Source organism: Microplitis demolitor, chromosome 3 (assembly GCF_026212275.2).
Source record: "Microplitis demolitor isolate Queensland-Clemson2020A chromosome 3, iyMicDemo2.1a, whole genome shotgun sequence".
Taxonomy (NCBI): domain Eukaryota; kingdom Metazoa; phylum Arthropoda; class Insecta; order Hymenoptera; family Braconidae; genus Microplitis; species Microplitis demolitor.
Genome location: NC_068547.1, coordinates 15,568,659 through 15,593,216, shown reverse-complemented (window position 1 = coordinate 15,593,216; position 24,558 = coordinate 15,568,659). Strand labels below are relative to the sequence as shown.

Genomic DNA, 24,558 nt, shown 5'->3' with positions numbered 1-24,558 from the left:
TTAATATATCCTATAGAATATAGTTTGTTATCATTCTTCTTTTTCTTCTTCTCCTTCCTCTCTTGTTACTATTATTATTGGTTTATTTTTTCTTTTAATGAATAATTGTTTGAAATTTTTCGGTACATTCCACGTAGTATTGCTGTTTGTACTGCAATATCACCACAACTTCAGAGTATTCGAAACGAAGGGAGCATCACTAGTAGCTCTCCATGAGATACGCCCTCCTATCTATACCCATAACGTTTTTTGTGCTCGATAGCATCATAATGTAAGAGTGTAAGAGAAAAAAAATTTTTTTAGTAAGAAAAATTTTAAAAAACCTAATTAACAAAGGGAAATAATGTCTAAAAACAAGAGGCAGAAAGAGCGAGAAGAAAGAGAAGAAAGAATGTGGAAAAAGATAAAGGAATTAGAAAAAGCCCTTCGTGACTCATGTCTAATGCCCAGTTGCCAGTGCAAGACGCACAGTTACATGGTAAGCTTAAGTAATGTTTTACAATATCCTGATCAAATGTTCAAAAAATGACGATGCACCCACACGTCTTGTGGGACATATTGTTTAGTAAAAAATCGGTTTAGTGCGTACACGAGTGGTAGCGTCATAACCGGAAAAATGCTTTCTGTTTACAGGAGCATCAAAAATGGCCGGTGGGTCAGACAACGGGGATACTTCTTTATCGGCGAGAGGTGAGTAGACAGATAACTTATCACCAGTAGCTATAACACCTGGGATGCCACCTATTATCAAGTCAACTCAAGACTCCAAAAAATCAGACGACGCTGAGTCATCTAAAGACGCAAATACACCCGATAAGATGGATGAGTCCGGTGCAAAAGAAAATTATCCCGAAAATTATATTGAACAATTAGATGTAGAGATCGCCGAGATTTTGGGTATGGACCCTTCCGCGGCAGACCCTCAAGTAGGAGTCTTACATTCAGAAATAGCAACTCGTTGGTCTAATTTCATAAGTGATGGGTTAAAGAAAGAGCTAAAGAGTGAACTATTGGTAAAATACCCACGTGCTAGTAATTGTCAACTGGAAGCTCAGACTCTGAATCCGGAAGTCTCAGCCTCGATGCAAGATGCTGCCCTAATGTGAGACGAGTTCGCTTGCGAAATTCGGAATGTTATTGGATCCGCAATGTTTGCCCTTGGCAAGGGGATTTCCCTCCTGCTCGATGAAAAAGAAGATTGAGTTGACAGAATGCAGCTTTTGCAATATCTTTCTGACTCTGGAAGACTCTCAGCAAAAGCTCATCATAGGGAAGCTATGCCAAGACGGTCCTTTATATTACCGGGCATGGAAAAAAATATACAGGCGGTTTTAGAAAAATCAAAACTTGATAAATTCTTTTTTGGAGAGGATTTATCTGAAAAATCTAAGTCAACGAAATCTATTGTAAAGGTGGCAGCAGAAATAAAATCGAAACCGCAGCCAAAGAAGACCCCTTTGAAAACTGCGAACCAGGGAAACTTAAAGGCCTCATCCTCCAAGACGCAATAGGCAAGGATGGGGAATTCAAAATCAGCGTACAAGGCAAAACCGACCGGGCCCAGTGCTTCGAAGAAGTCGTATCAACAGCCATATCAGTCCCAGCCGAAGATGCCTCACTTGCAGGCGGATTGTCGCCATTAATACCAAAGGTATTGACAAAGGCTGGAAGATTGAGGTTCTTTGCCAATGAATGGCAAAAGATCACAGACAACTTTGTTTTAAATTGTACACTGGGTGACCAGATTGAATTTGATAAATCAGTTTTACAATTTGATAAACCAAAAAATTTTATAAGCTCGCCACAGGGTTTTAAAGACTGCAAGGATGCTACCGATAAATTATTAAATCTTGGCGCCATTCATTTATGCGATAACGTAGAAGGTCAATTTGTTTCCTCGTATTTTTTGGTAAACAAGCCAGGTGGCTCCAAAAGGTTTATATGAAATTTAAAAAACAAATTTTTTTATTACGACAGCCCATTTCAAATTGGAAGACCTAAAATAAGTTTCAAAAATAATTTGTCAAGGAGACTTGTGACAAATTTAAGCTTAAAAAATGCCTATTTTCTAATCTCTATTTGTATTTCTAGCAAAAAATTTCTAAGATTTCGGTATCGATCAGAATTATATGAGTTTCTTTGTTTACCATTTGGCTTGGCTACAGCTCCATTCATATTTACGAAAGTTCTAAAACTTGTTTTGAATCTTTTACGCAAGCGTGGATATGTGTCAGTAGTCTATCTGGACGACATTTTGTGTATCGGTCCAGATCTCTTATCATGCAATGAAAATATAGTAGAAACAATCAAATTGCTCGAGTCCTTGGGGTTCATTAAAAATAGAGAAAAAAGCGTATTGATTGCGAGTAAAAAATATCAATTCTTAGGTTTCTGGGTTAACTCAGAACGCTTAATTCTCGAGTCACCTCAATTAAAGAGATCAAAAATCCTTGAACTAGTTCAAATGATGCGTAGGAAAAAAGAGTGTAAGATTAGAAACCTAGCAAAATTTATTGGGAATTTAATAGCAGCCTGTCCAGCAATTAAATATGGGTGGCCGTACACTAAGGCTGTTGAAAAAGATAAATATTTGGCTTCAGTAGAAAATAAAAATGACTATGAAGGAAATGTGCAGCTCAAGGAAAATCTTACTGAAGATTTTGCTTGGTGGGAGAAAACATCCTTTCATCAGTGAATATTTTTGGAGCTCACCAATATAAAATAACAATTTTTTCAGACGCATCACGGATAGGATGAGAAGCGTCATATAATAATAAACAATCGCATGATTTTTGGTCCACTGAAGAAAGGAAAATTGAACATAAATTTCTTGGAATTACTTGCCTTTCTTTCTAGTCCTAAAAGTTTTTACTGCTGATCTTTATCATTGTAAAATTCTCCATAGAATGGACAATACTACATTGATCTCCTATGTTAATCGCATGGGTAGTATCCAATACCTACATTTAAGTAGTTTAGCTAAAGAGATTTGGCAATGGTGCGAAACAAGAGTATATATATTAAAGTTGGTTAAAAAAAATTTTTTTTTGTTTTTTTTAGCATAGGGGTAGAATTTCTACCTTATAAAAAAAAAATTTTCAAGAAAAAAAAAATTTTTATACTCAACTTTTTGAGGTGGCCCACTCGTTTTTTAAATAGATAATCGATTGAACGGAGTAGTTTTAACGAGAAATTTTTTTTTTGTCCAAAATCGTGGAAAACATCTAATAATTGTCGAATGTGATTTTTTTTTTACTCCACTTTCATTTTTAATTAATAATAAAAGTAATAAGAAAAAAATTTTTTTAACTTCTGACTTTCAATTAGCTTTTAAAAGGACATCCTACAGATTCTAGAACACTATTTATATATTTTTTACTACCACCCGTTCTCAAGTTATTGATAAGAGAGAAATTAATTAGTAACTCTGAAGTATTAAATCGAAAATTTTATGAAAATTTTCAATAAAATTGAAGAATTTTGAATATTCTTTTATTTATAACTAATCAATAACAACAAAATTAATTTATTAACAATATCAACACAATATAAACAGAAATAAAAATTCGATAGTATTAAATTGAAAGTACAAAACCCAACTTCTCAATAACTTGAGAACGGGAGGTAGTAAAAAATATAAAAATGGTGTTCTAGAATCTGTAGGGTGTTCTTTCGAAAGCTTATTAAAAGTCAGAAGTTGAAAAAATTTTTTTCCTATTATTTTTATTATTTAAGTAAAAAATCCAAAAATAAAAAGCATTTTCTTTTGAATTAAAATGAACGTGGAGTAAAAAAATCACATTCGTCAATTAGTAGATGTTTTCCACGGTTTTGTATAAAACCACATTTTTTCGTTAGAACCACTCCGTCTGATCAATTATATATTTAAAAAACGAGTGGGCTACCTCAAAATGTAAAGTAAAAATTTTTTTTTTTTTTAACACGCGTTTTCATTTGTTTCTCTATTCGCACTCAACTGGATAAACGGTACTATCTCTGTTGCACTTGTACATTAAAGAGGAACTTTGTCCAAGCTTTTCTCGTAAACAAATGGAAGTTATCAAAAAATTCAAGTGCACTTCGCTAGTTCATAAAGCATTGGGTCTGTGTCTTTATTTTGCGTTTAGAGCTTTTATTTCAGAGAAAAGCTGGGACAAAATTATCTGAAAACCGTTCTTAAAAAGATTTTTTTTTATTAAGGTACAAATTTTACCCCCATGCTAAGAAAAACAAAACAAGTTTTTTTTTCAACCCACCCTAATATATATATACCATCTAAGGAGAATGATGAAGCGGATAGAGAATCAAGGTTGAGCAATATTGGTACCGAACAGGAGCAATATTGATACCGAATAGGAGCTTGCAGATTTCGCTTTTAAATATATAGTTCACACTTTTGGGAAACCAACAATTGACCTTTTTGCCACTAGAATTACTGCAAAGTGTAAAGAATTTTGTTCGTGGTACAAGGATCCAGATGGATCCTATGTCGATGCCTTTACTATAAGATGAAGTGAGAGAAATTTTTTGGCTTTTCCTCCCTTTGCGTTGATACCTCGAGTATCACACAAGATCATTGCGGCAAAAATAGAAGGCATTATAGTCATACCATTCTGGACGACTCAACCTTGGTTTCCTATCTTTGAATCTCTATTAATGGAGAAACCGATTGTCTTTAATCCGAATAAACATTTGCTTCTATCTCCTTGCTGGACTTAACACCACCCACTGTTCCAGAAGATGTCTTTGATTGCTGGCAAGTTATCAGGACAGTATCTCTCAGCGCAGAGGTCTTTCAGTTCAGACAGCTGAAATAATGCTGTCATTTTTAACAGAAAACACCATAAAACAGTATTCCAGCTCTATAAAATTGTGGTGGCAATTTTGTAACAAAAAAGGACTAAATCCTTTTGAAATCTCGGAATCTGAATTATTAGATTTTCTATCTACAAGATTTAAAGGCGGTGTCTCTTATGTTACACTAAACTCCACGAGAGCTGCCGTATCCCTGATTGCCAAGACGAATTTATTTAAAAGTGTGTTATTGAACAAGTTTTTCAAAGGCGTTTTTAAACAACGGCCGTTAAAGGCCAGATATGATAGAACTTGGGATCTAAAAATTGGGTTAGAAACTAATTTTTTCAAAAAATCGTGGAAATTTCAAACAGCCATAACTTCTAAACTAATTGACCGATTTAGCCCATCTTCGAACTTAACCGCGATAATCGCCCATAAAACAAGTGTGAAAAATTTCATCAAGATTTGATAAAAATTATAGCCGCAATCGTGTCCTCAACATTTGGTTATATTACATATATATATATATATATATATATATATGTACATATATATATATATATATATATATATATATATATATACATACATATATAAATTTTTCAATGAATGGTATTTTCGAACTCTATTCAACTAATTATGATACGTTATGATAAAATTCCTTGGAAAATTGACCATGAGGACAAATACAATACCTAGATTTAAAAAAAAATCTACCTAAAAATAAAAGATCTGATTAAGATCTTAAAGAAGGGCGTTAAACAACCATTGTTACAATTACCAATATTTAAAAAAAAAATAGAGCTCAGTATCGTCACTCATGTGCTGTGGTACATAGAATTAACGAAGGAGCTTCGAGGAAATTGTGAACAGCGGTTAATAACTTTAAGAAACCACACAAGGAGGCTTCATCACAAACAATCAGTCAGTAGATTACGTCTGTTCTATCAGCCAGTGGTGTGAGTGAAGATTTCACTGGGTATAGTACGAGATTCGTCTCGACCTCGTCAGCGTACAGAAAAGAACTAGATATTAATGTGATCAAGCCTACAGCAATATGGTCGAAATTTTCAGAAGTTTTCGCAAGATTTTATAATCGATCTCTGCAGGAGACTGATAATAATTTTGCTAAGACGGTTTTTCTAGGAAAATAAAACATGTAGTTGTGGAAAATAATAAAATATGCCGTTTTTTCAAAACCTTTAATAAAATCCATCTTCACTTCCGAATTTCTAAAGTGTTTAACTGGTATTTTATAGGACTTTTTTAATTTCCTATAACAATTTAAAGGTTTCCACTAATTTCAGGGAGTGATATTCACGCGCGCGCGCATGTGTGTGTGTGTGTGTGTGTGTGTGTGTGTGTATGTGTCTAAACTCTTTATAACTTTTTAACTAATCATCCGATTTGAATAGCTTTGGTGGCAATCGAAAGGGCTCACCAGCCATTACCTTTTATGTGAATTTTATATCAATTGATCAAACAGACTCAAAAATAATATATAAGATGAACGGAAAAAAAAAATTTCAGTTTTCCGCAAATATCTTTAAAACAGCGAAACCAATTGAATCCAAAATCTATTCAACTCTAGGATTCAGTAAAACACGTCAATTGCTGTACTAAACATTAAAATCGGCAACCGGTCTCTAGTTTTTTTTTTTTAAAAACGTTTTTTATCAGCACTTCCGGATTTAGATTTTTTAATAAATCCTTGTAGATAAAAATATCAATGTTACTTAAGAAGGAAAGCTAGTGCGATAAAAATGATCAAATTTATGATATGGTAGAATTTGTTTTTTACATTATAAATTTATGATAGACAATAAAATATACCTATAAAATTATACTTATGGGTCTCATTAAGAGATTTATTATACGAAAAATACTTTTTGATCGTGTATCAGGGTATATGTTAAATAAATTTACAAATTTATTTCATGAGATAAACTTAAATCGGCAATAACAATCTATATTTGATGGACATAGCCATCTGTTTCTGAGATCTTAAAAAGAAAAAATATTAAACCTATTTCCAGTTTGAGGCTAGTAATCAAAAATATTGTTAATTATAATTATTTAGAAAGAAAGAATAATTATTACGATTCATTAAATATTTATTTTTTAATAACTATTGAAATACACACATCAATCGAAATAATTTTCGTTAAAAATGTATAAACGACACTTTACCCAAAAATTTTTTGAGCTTCTTATTTCGAACGTTAGTTAAGAGAAGAGGGGCCATACTTTAATGTCATTTGATGAAATCAAAAATTCAATTTTAATCACTAACCCGAGTCGAAATTTGAATCGTCAGTCAAACGTAACGAACGTTGAAATCGTCATCTAGATACTCAATGTTAAAAAAGATGGAGAAAATCGATTTCTTTTAGCTTTTCCGTGGGGGGTTTCAGTGAGTTAAACAATAAAAAAAACTTCCGTTTCTGCATTATCTGGTTTACAGACTTGAACTTTGGCACAAATCGTCCCAAAAGTCTGAGGAATCCCCCGCCATTGGTATTTTTCCGAAAACTAACTCCGAGGGGGATTTTAGTATGGTCAAGATTTAAATACTCTCGTTTTTTCATTTTTCTATTCAGTTTTCGAAAAAAATACCAATGGTAAGAAATTCGTGAGATTGTTGGGAATATTTATGCTCAGTCCTGGCTATTCCAATCATTACCCGAGTCTGGGCCAGGACTGGGTAACCTAACCTTGGCCGTTACAATGATTATCCGAGCTTGAGCCAAGACTGGGTAACCCAGCCTTAGCTATTCAATGGTGACCTAGGCTTGGGCCAAGGTAGGATTACCCAAGTTTAGCTATGCCTATTGGCTTCCTGCAACCACAGATTGCCACGTGTTACATAATGCAAAATGTGTGGGTACTGCTAACGGTTGGAGTGATGGTCCCAGAACCCACGAAGAGGGTGGCACGTACTTGGTCTGGCGCCTTCGAGTGTTTGAGCCCAAGTGAAGTTGGACTCGTGGTGGCCTTTGGTAAGGCACCCACATGCTATGCATGGCAAAAAGTTAAGCTAATATGAGCTTATGCTCATACTTCGCTTTTATAATATATGGTGGAGTCAGAATATACAAATACGGTTTACGTTAGGACTGTTGATATTTTTAATAATGTCGGATTTTCGATATATCGATATTCTTAAATATATCAATATCGGAGTTTGAAATATCGAAGGAAAATATCGATATTTCGATATATCGGCTTTATTTAAAAAAAATAATCGTAAGGCAGCTCAAAAATGATTACACAGTTTATAGTCCAGTATATTTATTAAGCAAATTAAATTATAAATGTATAAAAGTGTTAGGTTATAACTATAAATAGTTCTTAGTAATTATCGTTTAATTCACATAAGACAATCATGTGTACCAATATTTTTCAGTAAGAGTTTTTAAAAATACTCTTTGTTTTATATGTTCAGCTTTTTGACTATTACAATTATTAGGCACTAAAAGATTGATTGTAGAAGTAACTCGTTCAAATCCTACAGATGTAGCAGAAGAAATTAAATATTTAAGAGCTATTTCTGATAGCACGGGAGTAAAATGCCTACTATCGATCCGAAATTTTAGCGCATTCGATGACCTCGAAATATTTGGCTGATCTAAATACTGCTTTCATTCAGCAGGCATTGTACCAAAACTTCTGCCAGAAACTTCATTGGCATTGGCCATATTTTTCAAGAGCATATTTTCATGTCTATCCCATAAGGATGACGTTGTTTCTTTTTCTCCACGTGGAAAAGCGCCTACTTTGGGTGAACGATTTCCTCTTATTTTGTGTTCTGCAATTATTCCTTTTGACAGATCTGATGTTGCATTAGCAGCAGCCAATGCTGACATGAAATGTAATTTTTTGAAGCGGGAATCTAAGATAGTTGCTTTGGCCAAAAAAAAAGTTTCCTTGTAAAGGCACTAATCTACCTTCAATATCATTCAATAAATCATTTTGTACTCATACTCCAATAGCAGTTGATGGTTTAGTTTGTTCGATTTCTTGTTTTAATAAATTTGTTAGTAGTAAAACTAAACTAGCTGTGACATATTTCTCGGCACTCAAATCTTCTGTTACTATTTTAAATAGACCAAGAAGCGTAACTAAATCACGCAAAATAGTTAACTGCGAAGTAGCTACTATATCAGGTACATTATTCTTAGTTCTTGATGCTAATACTTTTTCGACAATTGAAGATAATTTTAGGAATCTTTCCATCATGACCAGGCAAGAGTTCCAACGAGTACTAATTGCTTGAATGAGCATCAATATTTGGCCTTGTTTCTTTCCTTCTGCTAGTTGCTCAGATCGAAGTTGATCCGAAGCACTTACTGAATGTTTAAAATAGGTCACAATAGATTTTATTTGATCAACTAAGTTTAAAAAATTTGCATTTTTTTTTAAAACTCCGTCTATGATTAAATTTATGGTGTGTGCAACACAAGGGATCCTCTTCTTTGCTCCCAAAAATAAGTTGACAGCAGCAACCATGATGCTACCATTGTCGGTTGAGAAATTTATAATTTGCAATTTATCAATAGAAAACTAGCTCGTTATATTTTCAATACAATCTTTAATATATTCTCCTGTATGATCCTGAAAAGTAACAGTATAAAAAGCAAAATTAATAATATTGTAGTGACTGGTATCTTAAATTAATATCACTTATAGACTACAATAATAACACACTTATATTAGAAATAATAACACCACAACTAACAGCAGTAAAAGAAAGCAAAGAGATATATAGTTTATTGATATACAGATGTTTGCTGTCAAGATGTCAATATAAGACTGACTGACTTAGTCGCGTATCTATAAAAACAAGAGAAGGCATTTGTTTTCTAGCCATTTGAATATTTTAAAACATCAGTTTCACATTCGTTACACTATATTAATAATAGACATACTTGATATAATATATCTTAATACCTAAAAACAAACTCAAAAAGACATATTTAAAAATATTTTACCTCTGTCATGTAATGGGCAGTAAGACAACGGCTGTTGAGACTTGCATTAGCAACATTCAGGAAGTGAACTGTGACGATTAGAAAACTTCTTGTGGAGTTTGTTACTGTAACTATGTCATTATTCATGGTAAGGTATCTTATTTCCTGTAAATAATTTACTAATATAGCTTTTGTCGTACTGTACCTTTGTTCTATTAAATTAGTTACCTAAAAATAAACAATTGTTTGTAATTGGCGTTAAATTTCAAAAGCGTATTATACAATTCTTAGGAATTGAAGCTATAGAGAGATCGAACATATTTACCCTTAATCTTGATGGTAATTTGTACCGAGGACATGTTATACGAACGAATTGTTTTAATCCTTCTTTTTCGACACAAGAAAGAGGTAGAATATCCTTAATGATTATGTAGACTAAACTTTGGGTGATTGCAATATGGCGTTCACCTCTATCTAAAATTAAAAAAAAATATTAATGAATAAGCTCAAATATAAAATTTATATTTACAATGAAAAATTCAAACATATTTCCATCATAACTTGCACTTTTTTCAAACAATTGCAAAACAGTTTGTTGTTTTAATTTCGGTGATCTTGAAAGGACCAAAATATTATCTAAACTTTGATTATCCTCCTCTTGGTAGTTAATCTAAAATATATATTTAGAGTTTATAGAACATAATTGTAAATTTATTATATTGTAAAATTTTATTTTATATTGTAAAATTTGTTTAATATATTGCAACAAAAATATTACCTGACTAACTAGGTCCTCATGATTATCAGAGAAACTATTACTGTTAGTAAGTGTAGTATTTGATTTTGACGATGTTGGAAAAGCTAATGACATATTATTATTGTTTTATTCTGCATTATTAGTGGTGGCTGTTTTAATATTTGTCTTTTTTTTACGGTTAGTTGGGAATATGCATGATGGTATTTGCTTTTTAAGTGGGTTGCTAAATTAGTTGTATTTCCGCTGCTCTTATAATTTTTCCCGCACAAGTTGCAAGAAACACTTATTGTATCAGCTTTTTTAAAATACGTTCATACAATGAAAGAATTGATCGAAGAAGACATATTTTGGCACTAAACTGTTACTATGTAACTAGATATAAAATAAATTAATATGAATAAACACTTGGTTTTATCACTACATTACAATAAAACAGTAATTTTTCATAACCTCCCTTTTTAACTTTGCTCAGTATTAACCACAGACTAGATAGAGGTAGATAATTGGAGCTTAGGTAAATAGGTGACAACAAACAATAACTGTAAGTAAAGTAGGTATTCCATATCATAGATTATAGTAATTTTTATACCACAGAGATCTATATAAAATTACATTTCGTTTTAAGATAGTAAGTAAATAAGTAAACTAGGAATAGAGAAAAACTGTAATATAGTGTAAATGAAGTACAATAGATTAAGTTTAAGATGACTTTGTAGATTAAATAATTTACGAAAAAAAATTAAAAATAAAAATTTAATTTAAAAAAATATCGACCATCGATATCTACATTTCAATATCGAAATATCGATGTATCATTCAAAAAAATATTAGTAATAAATATCGATATTTTATCAACAGTCCTAGTTTACGTAGCGTGAGTATGCCCAAGAGGGTGAGGTATTTGCCTCCCGTCAAACGGAGGTAGACAACGGTCCCGTTACATTAATTTTTTTTTGGCTATACCTATGGTTTAATAAGTAGATCATATAAAAGTATCAATTCAACATTAGTAAGTTCGTCTAGTAGCTAACATTCAAACCCAACAATCAGAAGGACGGCAGTTTGCGCCCAGAGCCCAGCAGAATTTTCACCGAGTTTTTTTCACATCATTTACCTCCTTAAGATAGTTTAAACGTTAATAATCATGAACTCTACTAGGTTAATAATAATAGAATTTTTTTTAACTAATTATATTTGTTTCGTCGATGTATGAGCCGTTAATGGGTCATTAACTGGCCCGTCGTACTTTCCTCTCGGGGAGATAAGACCGTTTAACGGGATAGAATGCTTTAGCATATGGATGACAGTATAGCCACTTATATGCTGGGGTCGCTGCGGTCGAGTTCTTCGACATTTGGTTGTAGGGGTTAGCCAGCCTAAGTCGAGAGAGGTACGAGGCCCAGAGGCCAACAAGTGGTCGGTCTCTTGGCTCGAAGCAACCGCCGAGGACGGACGTGTTCTTCTTCTTTACTACTACCACCACTACCATCGTGGTTTTCTACTACAAGTACAACTAGCACCTGCTACTAAACACGTGCTGCTAGCCATTATCATCCCTATTAAGGGCCAAGAGCATACAAGCCCACCTGTAGTGGAAGCTTATTTTTAATTAAGTTTATTTTAATTATAACTTGTTATTATGAAATTTTGGATCTGGTGGATTGAAAGGACTGTGGAACAGGATTGAATAAGGTTGAAAGGACGGGAGATTCGGTTTAAGGAAGAAGGTTCGTCGGAATGAAGAACCAGTGGATTTGTTTGAGTAAGTGGAGTTGTTTAATTATTGTCACGTTAATTTTTTCATTACAAATTGTTCTGTCCAAAAAGTAGCTTGTACTGTAATGTTTGGACAAATTATTATTATTATTATTTTCGGCCCTAGTCTTTCGACCATTAGACCGGTATCACACTGAGTAATTATCTGGAAGGTTTGTTTCGAAATGAAAGATATTGAATATATGAATTAAACTACTATATATTATACAATTGAAAATTTGGATGATGTGAATACAATAAACTTGATATTAAAAGTATTAGGTGGCAAGTCAGCCCACTTTAATTTACAATGAAATGGTTACAATAAAATTCGTTTTAAATACTAGAGAGGACTATAGAATTCTGAATACAATACAACATTTTATAATATTTCCGTGTATTGGAAATGTTCCGGTATTTTGAGATAACATAAACTTAAAGATTATAGTAGTGAAACACAATAAGCGTGACCAAAGGCTTGCTAAAGTTAGGTGTATCAAATTTGGCTATTATGAGGAAAGTCTTCGTCATAGCCTACGATAGTTCTATCTTTGGAATTCCTGGCTGGTACCGAATAATATTTAAATAGCTTAAATAAACTTAGCCATAATCGATAGTGTAGCGTAGTAGTTAACGCGTCAGTCTTTCGTGCGTAACGTTCCGGGTCCGAATTCCACAATATCGGTCCTTGATAAGTTTTGCGTTTTTCTCTGAATTAAAAATTTCGTATTCGATTGGAAATTAAAATAACATTAAATTTTTTTTTTGATTTAGTTAAACAAAATTATATGATCATTACAATTATACATGACCATATATTGCCAATTTCTTTGTTTAAGCATAAGGCTCGTATGCGATGCGAGCCTCATGTGCTCGTCTCATTTGGCGCGAACTTGGTTTAAGCTACCACCAATAAGTATGGTTTCCAAACCACTGCCTATGAAGGAAGCCGAATTAGGCAGGGCATTCCAACTGCGTTACTTTCGGGATCTCGACCTAGTTTGATTGTCTCAGTTGACGCAAGTCTGGAATTTGGCATGCCTTTTTCGGGCCTAACCATTGCCTAATTAAAATTTCTAGTCGGGAAGGTACGTAGAACACCGTCAGTTTTACACATGTGTGGGTCCTTATTTTATTACGACCACATTAGTTAATGAAATAAGTCGGACCCATTACAACCAGCACACAAAAAAAATGGCCTGTATATTTGGCCAGACTCACCTATCTACATGTATTTCGAGGCACGGAGTCCAAATCTGAGGTCTGTTAGGTCCGTACCCTCAAAATTTCGAGTAAATAGCAAAAATTGCTACAAACGGCTAAAAAGTGCAGTTATTAGGATGAAAAAAATTTTTGGGACCTGAATCAAGTATGATTTTCATGTAGTTCGATTTCCTGAACCGGAATCTGAAATTCATTTGACCCGTTAATTTTGAGTAAATTACGAAAAACCGAAAAAAATTTCAGTTCCAAAAATAAAAAAAATTTATTGTGAAACACGATCACACATGTTCCTTGTATATTTTGATGCGTGAAATACGGAGAGAAAATTTACGACAAAAAAAAATTTCAACGGCGAGAAAAAAATCCTACGAATTTTCGAAAACAAAAATTTCAAACACAATTTGGGAAAAAAAAAATTTTGTAAAACAAAAAGAAAGATTTTCAAAAAAAAAGGTACTAATGAATTTGCAAAAAGGAACTTAAAACTTTGAGCTACTGGAGTTGTCGGCGTAAGGGGGAATATTAAAAAAAAAAAAAAAAATTAACAAAAAAAAAAAAAATTCAAAGAACAAAAAAAGATTTTTCGAAAACGAAGAAAAAAATAATTTTTTTAAAACGAAGAGGGAAACTTTGCGGATAGTAGAAAGCTTTTTCGACGAACAATTATCCTCTTAGGAGAAGGAAGTTTTCAAAAAAAATCTTTGAGACAACAGAATGACCCTCCTCCCTTAATTTTTACACCTTCGAACTAAAAACCCAAAAAAAAAGTAAAAAGAAAATCAAAAAAAATCTTCTGTAATAAAAAAATCTAGTATATGTCAGTGACAGAGTGATTTCTCACTAATTCCTGCAATCATGAATAAAAAAGAAAAGAATAATTCTAGTAGCGAAACTTTCGACTCTCTTCTAGTTTCTTTTAATAAAAATTTTGATCTCAAACAAATAATAAAAATTTTGTATTTCAACACAAAAGTACAGATTAAAAAGTTGATAATTTAGTCAAGAATACATATTCGTTACTTTTTTTCTTTTAATTTTTCAACTAAATATGTTGAAAATACTTTTATCCTCGTAAAAAATTATAATTTTTATTGCAATATGGTTATATCATTATAATAATCAGTTATAAAAACAATAATAATACTTGCTTTTCCTTAAGAAGATAAAAGTATTTTAAACAAATATAGTTGGAAAATTAAAAAAAAATTATAACAAATGTATGTACATTATTTATATCATGACACTAATTATTAAATATTAATTTACTCCCTAGGAATTAAATTAATCGTGAACCGAGGTTATTTAATGTTACATACAAATTATATTAATTTAAATAATTACATTAATAACTGATGGTATGGTTTAAAAGTAACTTTGCCTGAAATTAACCAAACTTTTAGCTGCATTAAATTTTTAAATATAAGATTATACTGAGTCCTATCTTACATTGTTGTCGGTTAAATGTCGCATGGCGACTGAATAAATGTTAGATTTTATCGCGAAATAATAAGATCAATATTCGTCATAATTAATTATTTATTGTAACAATGATATAATTAGTGTAAAAGAAAAGAAGAAAGAAATAAATTTGGGCGTCTATCGTTATCGCTGGGTGACTTTTGAATGAACTATATTAGGTGCTGATGGTGGGGAGACAAGCTGCGCCAAAAGCTCGGCGCGTAACTAGCAGCGGAATAGCATTTACAACACCCCCTCTCAATATCGGCGCGTAGCAATCATGACAGGTCCAAGCCCTCTCGGAATTTCAAGTGTTTTGTTGGCCTCAGAGATTTGGTAAAAATATCAGCGACCATTTCATCCGATTGCAGGTGCTTTACGTTGAGGAGTCCCTCCTGGACTTTCTCGCGTGAGGAAATGATACCTGACAACTATATGTTTCGTTCTGGGGTGGAATGCGTAGCTTTCCGCGAGTGCTTTGGTGCTTCTATTGTCACAGAAGATGGTCCCAACTGTCACCTGCCTCGTTCCTAGTTCAAGGAGTAGTCTGTTCAAGAATATCGATTCTTTGGCGGCTTCAGTTAATGCCATGTACTCCGCTTCCGTCGTTGACAGCGCTGTCGCCTCCTGCTTCTTCGCGCTCCAGTTGACGGCTGCTCCAGTCAATATGAATTCATAACCCGAGTATGCTTTTTCGTTTTTACTGTCGTTGCGTAACTGGAGTCCGAGTATGCTATCAGTTTTCCCATGAGCCTATGATAATGTAAAGATAGTTCCGATGCCCCTTTTAAATATTTTAGGACCTTTTTGGCCGCTCCCCAGTGATGATCATGCGGACTGTCGTTGAATTGGGCTACTATACTCACGGTGTGTGTGATGTCTGGCCGAGTACATGTCACCAGATACATCAAGGAACCGATCAGCTCTTTGTAACGGTATCGTTTTTCTGATTTGTTCGTTCTCACACCAGTTTTTGCATCCAGTCTCGCACCTGGACTGACTGGTGTTTCTGCTGCGTTACATTTCCTCCACATTGAATCTTTTGATTATTTCAGCGATGTACTTCTTTTGGCATAATTTTATGCTCTTAATTTGATTAATCTCGATCCCTAGACAGTATTTCGCGTCGCCGATGTCTTTAATATCTAGCTCTTTGCTTTAATTATTCTTTACATGCTTGAGAAGCTCTTCGTTGTTTGCTACGACTAGGATGTTGCCCACCCAGACCGTGATGGAGATTGTAAATCCTTGTATTTCCCCGATGAAGATACACGGGTCTGATGCGGTCGGTTTCAATCCTATTTTACTCAAAATGTCTCGTAGGCAACTGTACCACCTTTCTCCGGACTGTTTCAAGCCGTAAAGCGCTTTTCTCAGTCTGCAAACTTGATTATCGTTTTTCAGCGCTTTCTGCTTCCTCATAGCTGTTTTGTAAAGCTTTGAATCACGTCTCTCCGTATATATAATCTTGTTGATGGCCTCAGCGAACCCTTCAGGCAGTTCCATATATAATTCTTCGCTCAGATCACTGTTCAGGTAGGCAGTTTTGACATCCCATTGTTGTACTTTTGTTTTAATCTCCGTAGCTATTGCCATCATCAACCTGATTGACTCGAATCTTATGTAAACGTGCGTTTTGATTTTGCGATTTGAAAATCGAGCGCAAAGTCTAACTGATTCTACGGCCATCTATTAGAATAATTTGTATATTAATTAACACTTCCTTAGTCACTTGGGGGCCATGTCAGAGGCCACCTAGATCGAATTTGAACTTAGACGACAGTGGGGTAGTTCCACCCCTCCAAAATTAAGATATAAAAGGGCCAGCAAACACTTGCTCAAAGACTTAGGCCCTGGCCATCAGCTAGAGTGGACTGAGGACGCTTAGCGAGGTCCCACTCTAGCACCAGAACTCATAACAATTTATTTGAGTCAGCCTAACGATATCTAGTCTATTAGTTTATTATATCTAATCATTTAGTCCAATACTCAGTTCTATCTCAGCTAGTCTGTTACCAGAATAATTTTATTTATCGAAACTTTTCTTATATATTAAACTAAACTATTGATTTTATTATAATTGACATTTGTTTTACTCGAATTAATTAAATAAGGAGATTTTGCGACTCCTTCGTCTGGTTAAAGAAAAACCAAATTTGATTATTAAGTGAGTGTGGTGGTTTGGTGTGCAACCTCTGCCTGAAGAGGATCGACATCGAATCCAAGGAGCCCGTGAAGATTTACCGAAGAGGATCGACGTCGATTCCAAGAAGTCCGCAACGAATCGGAGACAGATATCACCAGTAACCCACATACAACCAGATAAGTTTCGACTAATTATTCCCGTACCTTTTCTCTCTTCAACGTAGTATTTAATTTTGATTCATTATTAATTTTGTTCTCCACGTCCAATAATTCCTTGTGCATTTTAATAATAAATTAATTTAATGGTGGACACTAAATCCTAATTAATAAAGCATAAAATAAAATTAATAAAAGGGGAAACTATTGTGTACATAAAATTTGGGATTTGGTTAAATAAAATTTGTTATATATAATTGAATTGAGTCTCTGAATAAAATTACTTTCATCACCAGTGTCGTATAGAATAAGTTTTGATTTTCAGCCGCGTGTCCGGTCAGAACGAGCCGACCTACTCCTGAGATCTTTTCCCGTTAAGAACCAACAACAAAATAGTTATGATTTGTATTCATATTTAATAATTTATTATTAATTAATTAATTTATTCGGAAAAATAATTTAACTGTGGTTCATGGCTACTGGACACGAAGTAGCCAGGGCCCACCGTTATACTTACTACCGGCGCGTATGTCTCGTTGTAGTTGAAGCCAGGACGTTGGCTGAACCCTCTTGCGACGATACGAGCCTTTCTTTTACTTATTTCTTCATTTTGGTCCGTTTTAACCTTTAATACTGTTTTAGTGCTGATGACGTTGTTATCTTCGGATCTTGGTACAATTTCCCAAGTTCCGTGCTCGAGGTGTGACTTTATCTCGTCGAATACTGCACATTTTCACATTTCTGCATCTTCTCCGGCTAAAGCATTTTTTAGTTGAATGTCAGCATTTAGTATTATGTGCTCCACAATATTTGTAAATTCGCTGTCGCTCTCTTCTAAATCGGTTGGTTCGTCTGCTGCTCTTGGACGTTTTTCGGTCTGCATTAACGAGGTGTCGAGTGGTCTTTTCGTTCCTCGAGTTTCTTCTTCTTTTTCAAATACGTCCTCTTCGATGTTTTCGTCGTTTCTGTTTGTCGAGTCGTCGCATACTTTATTCTATCCTTCTCGTGATAAATTTATTCCTGTAGCTAATTCGTCATCGCATAACTTTATGACCCCATTCGTATGTAGATGCCCAAGCCTTTTGTGCCATAGGCTTGGCAAATTCTTGGCCACGGATTTTACTTGAGACATCGCTTTGGTAACTGCTTGTACTTGTTCTGCGTGATCTTTCTCTCGTAGAAAATATAGATCGCCAATGCAGTCAGCTATCATGACTGTTTTACCGTCCGCGTTAGTTACCACTGCACTTTCGTTATCAAAAATGATTTTCATTTTTTTATCAGTAATCTTGGATACCGACACGAGGTTTGTTCTCAGACTTGGGACGTAAAGTGTGTCACGCAGGTTCACCACCTGTGTTTGTCCTTCACTTATGGCTACTTTGGCCACGCCATTTACCTTAGCTGCCGTTGACGCGTCTGTAGCTAATTTTAACACTGAGTCACATGTTACCTTATTTTTCAGGATACTGTCGTTGCTACACATGTGAGTGGTGCACCCACTATCCAGACACCATCTTTGTTTCGCCTCGCCTTGAACCTTGTTTGCTTCTTCTCAGTTTTCAGCTTTGACGTAGAAATCCTCAGCTGCATTCACTTGCACGCGCTGTTGCTGGTTACCTTTTTCAGTACGGCAATTTCTGGCGAAGTGTCCCGGCTTGCCACACTTGTAACAAACTCCATACATGTTTTTGTTATTACCTTTGTTTGTGTGTACTTGTGACCTTGACTTAACAGCGTATGCCTTGTCTTCATTTTCTGTTTCACCTGTTTCCGCTTGTCTAGCCGACTTCGTTTTAGACCTTGATTTTCAGTTTTTCTGGCTAAGGTATAGCATTTCGGCTTTCGATCGCCCACCTGAAATTTTCGAAACTCAATGGTAAACCGTGAAGAAGCATGGTTGTGAGCAGGTCCTCATTAATGTCTATCTCCATGACTGCGAGCTTATCAACAACGTCAAAAAAATTATCTATATATTTGTGTATATCGTCGCTATTTTTGAGCTTGTGTACAAATAATGCTTTCATTAGCGTTGCCTTACGTGTCGGCCCCTTTGATGCGTAGATAGTCTCCAACTTTTCCCAGAGTTCACGCGCTGTTTTACAATTTTTAATGCTTTTTAGCTCTGTCGGTGCAATAGCCAGGATGATACTTGCACGTGCTGACTGGTCACCTTATATCAATTTCGTAATGGCTTCTTCATTTCCACTGGCTTCAATTGACCTTGTTGAAATTCCCCCTGCATATTTCCGTAGCCTTTTCTGCCCTAGCACCGCTTCCATTTGTATTTTCCACGTGCAATAGTTATCTTTTGACAACGACTGTATGTTGTTGCTGTTCGTGCTTGCAACATTTGCTTATCTGTTCACTTTGACTCACTACGGTTTTATAACCACGGCACACAGCACTTTAATCTTTTATTTCGCACTATTAAAACTCTTTTACTCTCTAGACGTGGTCTGGGCCCATAACCTGTCACGAAATAATAAGATTAATATTTGTGGTAATTAATTGTTTATTGTAACAATGATATAATAAGTACAAAAGAAAAAAAGAAGAAATAAATTTGTCCGTCTATCGTTATCGCCGGATGACTTCTGAATGAACTATATTAGGTGCTGATGGTGGGAAGACAATCTGCTCCAACAGTTCGGCATGTAACTAGCGGCGGTATTGTGTAGCATTTACAACAGATTTAAATAGGTCCGATCGGTAATATAAGATTGGTTACTATCCTATAGATTGGACTGACTACAATGTAAGATCGTAGCCACTACCATGTGAGATTCGACTCAGTCCCATGTTACGCAGCCCCATCTTGGATGGAACTGAGTACAATCTCAGATGAGACTGAGTTAAATATACATTGTAGTCGCTGCGATGTAGATTGTACCAGCTCCAATGTGAAAATTTTTTCCACAACAGATGGAGCTCAGTACAATCCAACATTGTACCCAGTCCAATCTCGTTCTATTCGTGAAGGAAATCGTAAAAAATAGAAAAAAGTAAATGGAAAAGAAGAACAGCTGCTAGGAAAATCCCCATGGGTTGGAGGGGAAAAAACTCTAGGTTATAATATTTACAAAATGTTTACTTCTTAATCCTACTTAAATAGATTTATTAACAAAAACTTAAGAACACTTTACAACAATATTTCCCAAGTCTACTGTTACTGTAAAATAAATGCTAAAAATATTACACGTACTTTATCGCTAGACTATTTCTACTACTTTAAAATATAAATAATTTTAAACATAAAATAATAAGAAAAAACTACAAATAATAATTATTAACTAATTAATTATTTTCGTGACTGCCACAAAAGTATCGCTATCCGACTAGAAATTTGAGTTAGACAGTGGTTTGGCCCAAAAAAAGGCACGCTAAATTCCAGACTTGCGCCAAATGAGACAACCAAACTAGGTCGAGATCCCGAAAATAATGAAGTTGCGAGACCCTGCCTAATTTGGTTTCTTTCTTAGGCAGCGGTTTAGAAACTATACTTCGCATACCATGCATCACATACGAGCCTTATGCTTACACATAGAAATTGGCAATATATGGTCATGTATGACTGTAATGGTCATATAATTTTGTTTAACTAAATTAAATTTTTTTTTTTTATATCGCTTTAAATTCTTTTTACAGTGCAGTTATCATCAGATGTACTCATTTAATGTTATTTTAATTTCTAATCAAATTAGAAATTTTTAATTCAAGGAAACACGCGAAACTTACCAAGGACCGATATTGTAGGATTCGAACCCAAGACCCTACTCCCGAATGATCGATGATTTTACTACTACGCTTCACTACCGATTGTGGCTCTTAAGTTTATTTATGCTATTTAAATATTATTCGGTACCAGCCAGGAATTCCAAAGATAGACCTATCGTAGGCTATGACGAAGACTTTCCTAATAGTAGCCAAATTTGACATACCTAACTTTAGCAAGCCTTCGGTCATCCCAATCCGATTTAAGTTAGGAATTCCAATATAAGGCCTGAGTGCCGCCTTGCCACAGACTTTCCTAGTTTCATCTGACTTTGGCATACCAAACATCGGCAACCTTAGGTAACCATTGCTACGTACCAGTCAGGAATTCCAATAGTATGCCGTACTTCGGCAATGCCATAGAGTTTCGTGATCACAATCGAATCTGGAATTTTTTCGGCATGCCAATGTTCGTTTTGCCTTATAATGATCTGATAAGATACGAATTAGGCTTGCCTCAGTTAGGCAAGCTTAGATCGGGCCAAACTGATTCTTCGGCAAGCCTTACCAAGATTTCTAGTCGGGTTACCATTGTATAAAAAAAAAAGACTTTACACGGAAAAAAATAGATAGGAATGGTTACTGTGCTACACAAGAATGATCGTAGAGTGTGTAAAAATTAATCTTAGCACATTATTACACGGAAAAAAAGCGGACATGGCCCTGTGGCAGCTACAGGACTTATTCTTGTCGCAGCAACAGGACTAGTCCTATGGCTGCAACAGGGCCAGATTAGCACTCAGATATGTGACCGAAAGCAACAGTTCCTGCCCAGCACAGGAATGGTTACTATGCTGAACGACAATGGAACGCATTTGTCCGGGGAGTCTTTCGCATCTCCACACAAGACCTATACCTATTTTATATAGTAACACATCAACTGCTGAAAGGAACCTGTATTATCTGAGTATCCAATGGTGACTGTGAACACGATAACCAGTCATGTTTTCGACATAATGTGTAACATAGTTATGGTTGCTATGTTGGATCGTACTCAGTCGTATGTAAATACGACCCATTCCTATTATAACGAGAACTAGTAATGTGCTAAGATTAATTTTTACCTACTCTACGATCATTCTTTTGTAACACAGTAACCATTATCTATTTTTTTCCGTGTAGAATGGGATTAATGCTTAAATATGATAGTCAATCAAAAGTTAAAGAATAAATATGAAAACGCTATAATAGAATTCCCTAACCACGATTATTTTTTAATACACAAACAAATTTTTCAATACACATTAAAACTTATAATAATAGATAGATGGCCCGACATTTTACGATTTATATTTACAATTTTACGACATAAGAAAAATTGTTTCGTCACAACATGCATGCTTTAAAATCGGATGAAAAATCTAGTCAAATTAATGTAAAGAAAAATTTCTCTATCCGCCACTGGCAAACGCACAAGTGAACAGAAAAAAATATACGAAAAATAAAAATAAATTTAGGACATCCGTGGAGAATATAGATATAGAAACATACAGTAAATCGTTATTTTTCTCTACTGCTAGACAAACGAGTAGAGAACATTCATTTGTAGCCAACAGTAACAAACTCACAACACATATCATGAAAACACTAACATATGAACTTACACCATACGTGTGTTGTATAAATGTATTTATTGTGACTAACTAAACTAGATTCTAGTCTATTTTTCATTGAAACTTCGTCTCTCGTTTTACTTCTAGTTTCACGTATGCTTTTAAATGTAATCAACAAAATTGTTACAACATATTGAAAAAATAGTTTTATAAATCAATTATATGAAACTTTAAAAAAAAAAAAAATGCCATCTGGCAGCCAGATGGGAAGGAAGATTTTTCAAAAATTTTCAGCCCTGCCCCTCTAGCTCGCGCCTAGTTTAAAAGGAAGGCGGTCCTTATTTATTTTTATTAGGGTAGAAGCTGATTTTTGAAAGTCAGTTTTTAAATCCGAGATTCTTAATATAATGAAGTTTTTCGAAATTCTGCATTGTATTCTAGTTATTTTCATTTTAATGTTAAGTTCTTAAAATTTATCAGAAAATTATTTTTTTATGAACTTGACATTAAAATTGAAGTAGTTAGAAAAAAGAAACGGAAATTGAAAAAACTCTATTGGAAATAATTTGTAGGGAATAAAATTTTCTGCAAAAAAAAACCCCCATACCATTTTGTAATAATTCTGATAGTTTTGCTGAAAAAATAAAAAGATCTGGAAATTTACATTGAATTTGACTTCAAGCTCAAATAACTTTTGAACAGATGGATCCATCAAAAAATGATAAGAGACATGTTTTGTAGAGCGTTCAATTCTCTACAAAAATAATTATTGCACATAAAAATCTGTTGATTGGTTTGTGCGCCAGAAAATTGTAACGTTACGGAAGGTTTTAAAATCTTCACGATATTTTTAATTACCGTTTCCCCCACTCTTTTTAGATGGTCAGAAACCCAGGGTCAGGGTAGGGATCTCGTAACACAGATAATTAATAAAATTTGTTTTCTCAGATTTGAAATACTTTTATTTCGAAGTAATCTACTTCTTGATTCTCGGACCTTACTTAGTACACCGGAAACACCGATAGTTATGATTGTCATTAATAATAATATCGATGGGCTGCCGATTGCTAAAAGTTCGACGAGTCAACTTTATCCCATTATTGCGCAAATTCATCCCTAAGTTTTTGAGCCATTTGTAATTGAGATATATCATGGATATGATAAACCCAAAAGTGTTGACATTATGATCTCCGTAAACTGATTTCTCTAAGATCTCTAAAAAATGTTATCTTTCTGACGTCTCACCGATGAGCTCTTAAAGATATTCTCAGATGGCGCGTAAGAGGCTTTTCTGATATCTTTCTGTTATCTTCGAGATAACTATTTCGGATGTCAGATCAGAAAAATGTTATCTTTAAGAGCTCTGTATATCATCTTTCTGCCGGACGGGATTCTAAAAATGTTTAATATTTTCTAAATTTAATATACAATCATTTATAAAAAATATTAAATTTAGAGAATAATAAATATATATTATATACCTTATACAAAATATTATTAGATTATTAATTTTAAATATTTATTATTGTAATTTAATATTCGATTGTAATTTTTGTCACAAATTTTGTATTAAATTTATTGAATTATTTATTGAATATTAAATAATCAATAATAAATATTAAGAATTAATAATGTAATAATACTTAGTATAAATTATATTAAATAATAATATAATAATTTATATCAATAAATAATTCATACGGAAAGTTAACCTCAATTATATCAGAGCACTTAAAAAAGAATATGAGCACAATTTTTCAAATAATATTCACGAATAGTAAATAATATTCATCGAAATGTTCAATTTAAATCACTACAGTGATTCAGTATTTTGAATATAATTATTAATTACATCTGTGTGAATTTTATATGCATATAAAATTCGCACTTGTATTAAAGTAAAACACGTGTTGTGTATGTAGCAACTTCAACATTTATTTAGTTTTTGTGTCATTCCTGTGCACGCGCA

At 34.0% G+C, this 24,558-nt stretch overlaps 1 protein-coding gene across 3 annotated transcripts in view; it reads left to right on the top strand.

Moving 5' to 3' along the window:
- LOC103569605 (TOX high mobility group box family member 3) overlaps positions 1-24,558 on the top strand; it is a 385,809-nt gene that overhangs the window by 106,433 nt on the left and 254,818 nt on the right. For 2 of the 3 annotated variants that reach the window (XM_053737255.1, XM_053737254.1), the window contains exon 3: positions 634-690. The exons of the other annotated variant lie outside the window; for it this stretch is intronic. In XM_053737255.1, coding sequence (XP_053593230.1) covers positions 634-690 — 57 coding nt within the window. The remainder of the gene's footprint in view (positions 1-633; positions 691-24,558) is intronic. 3 annotated transcript variants of the gene reach the window in all.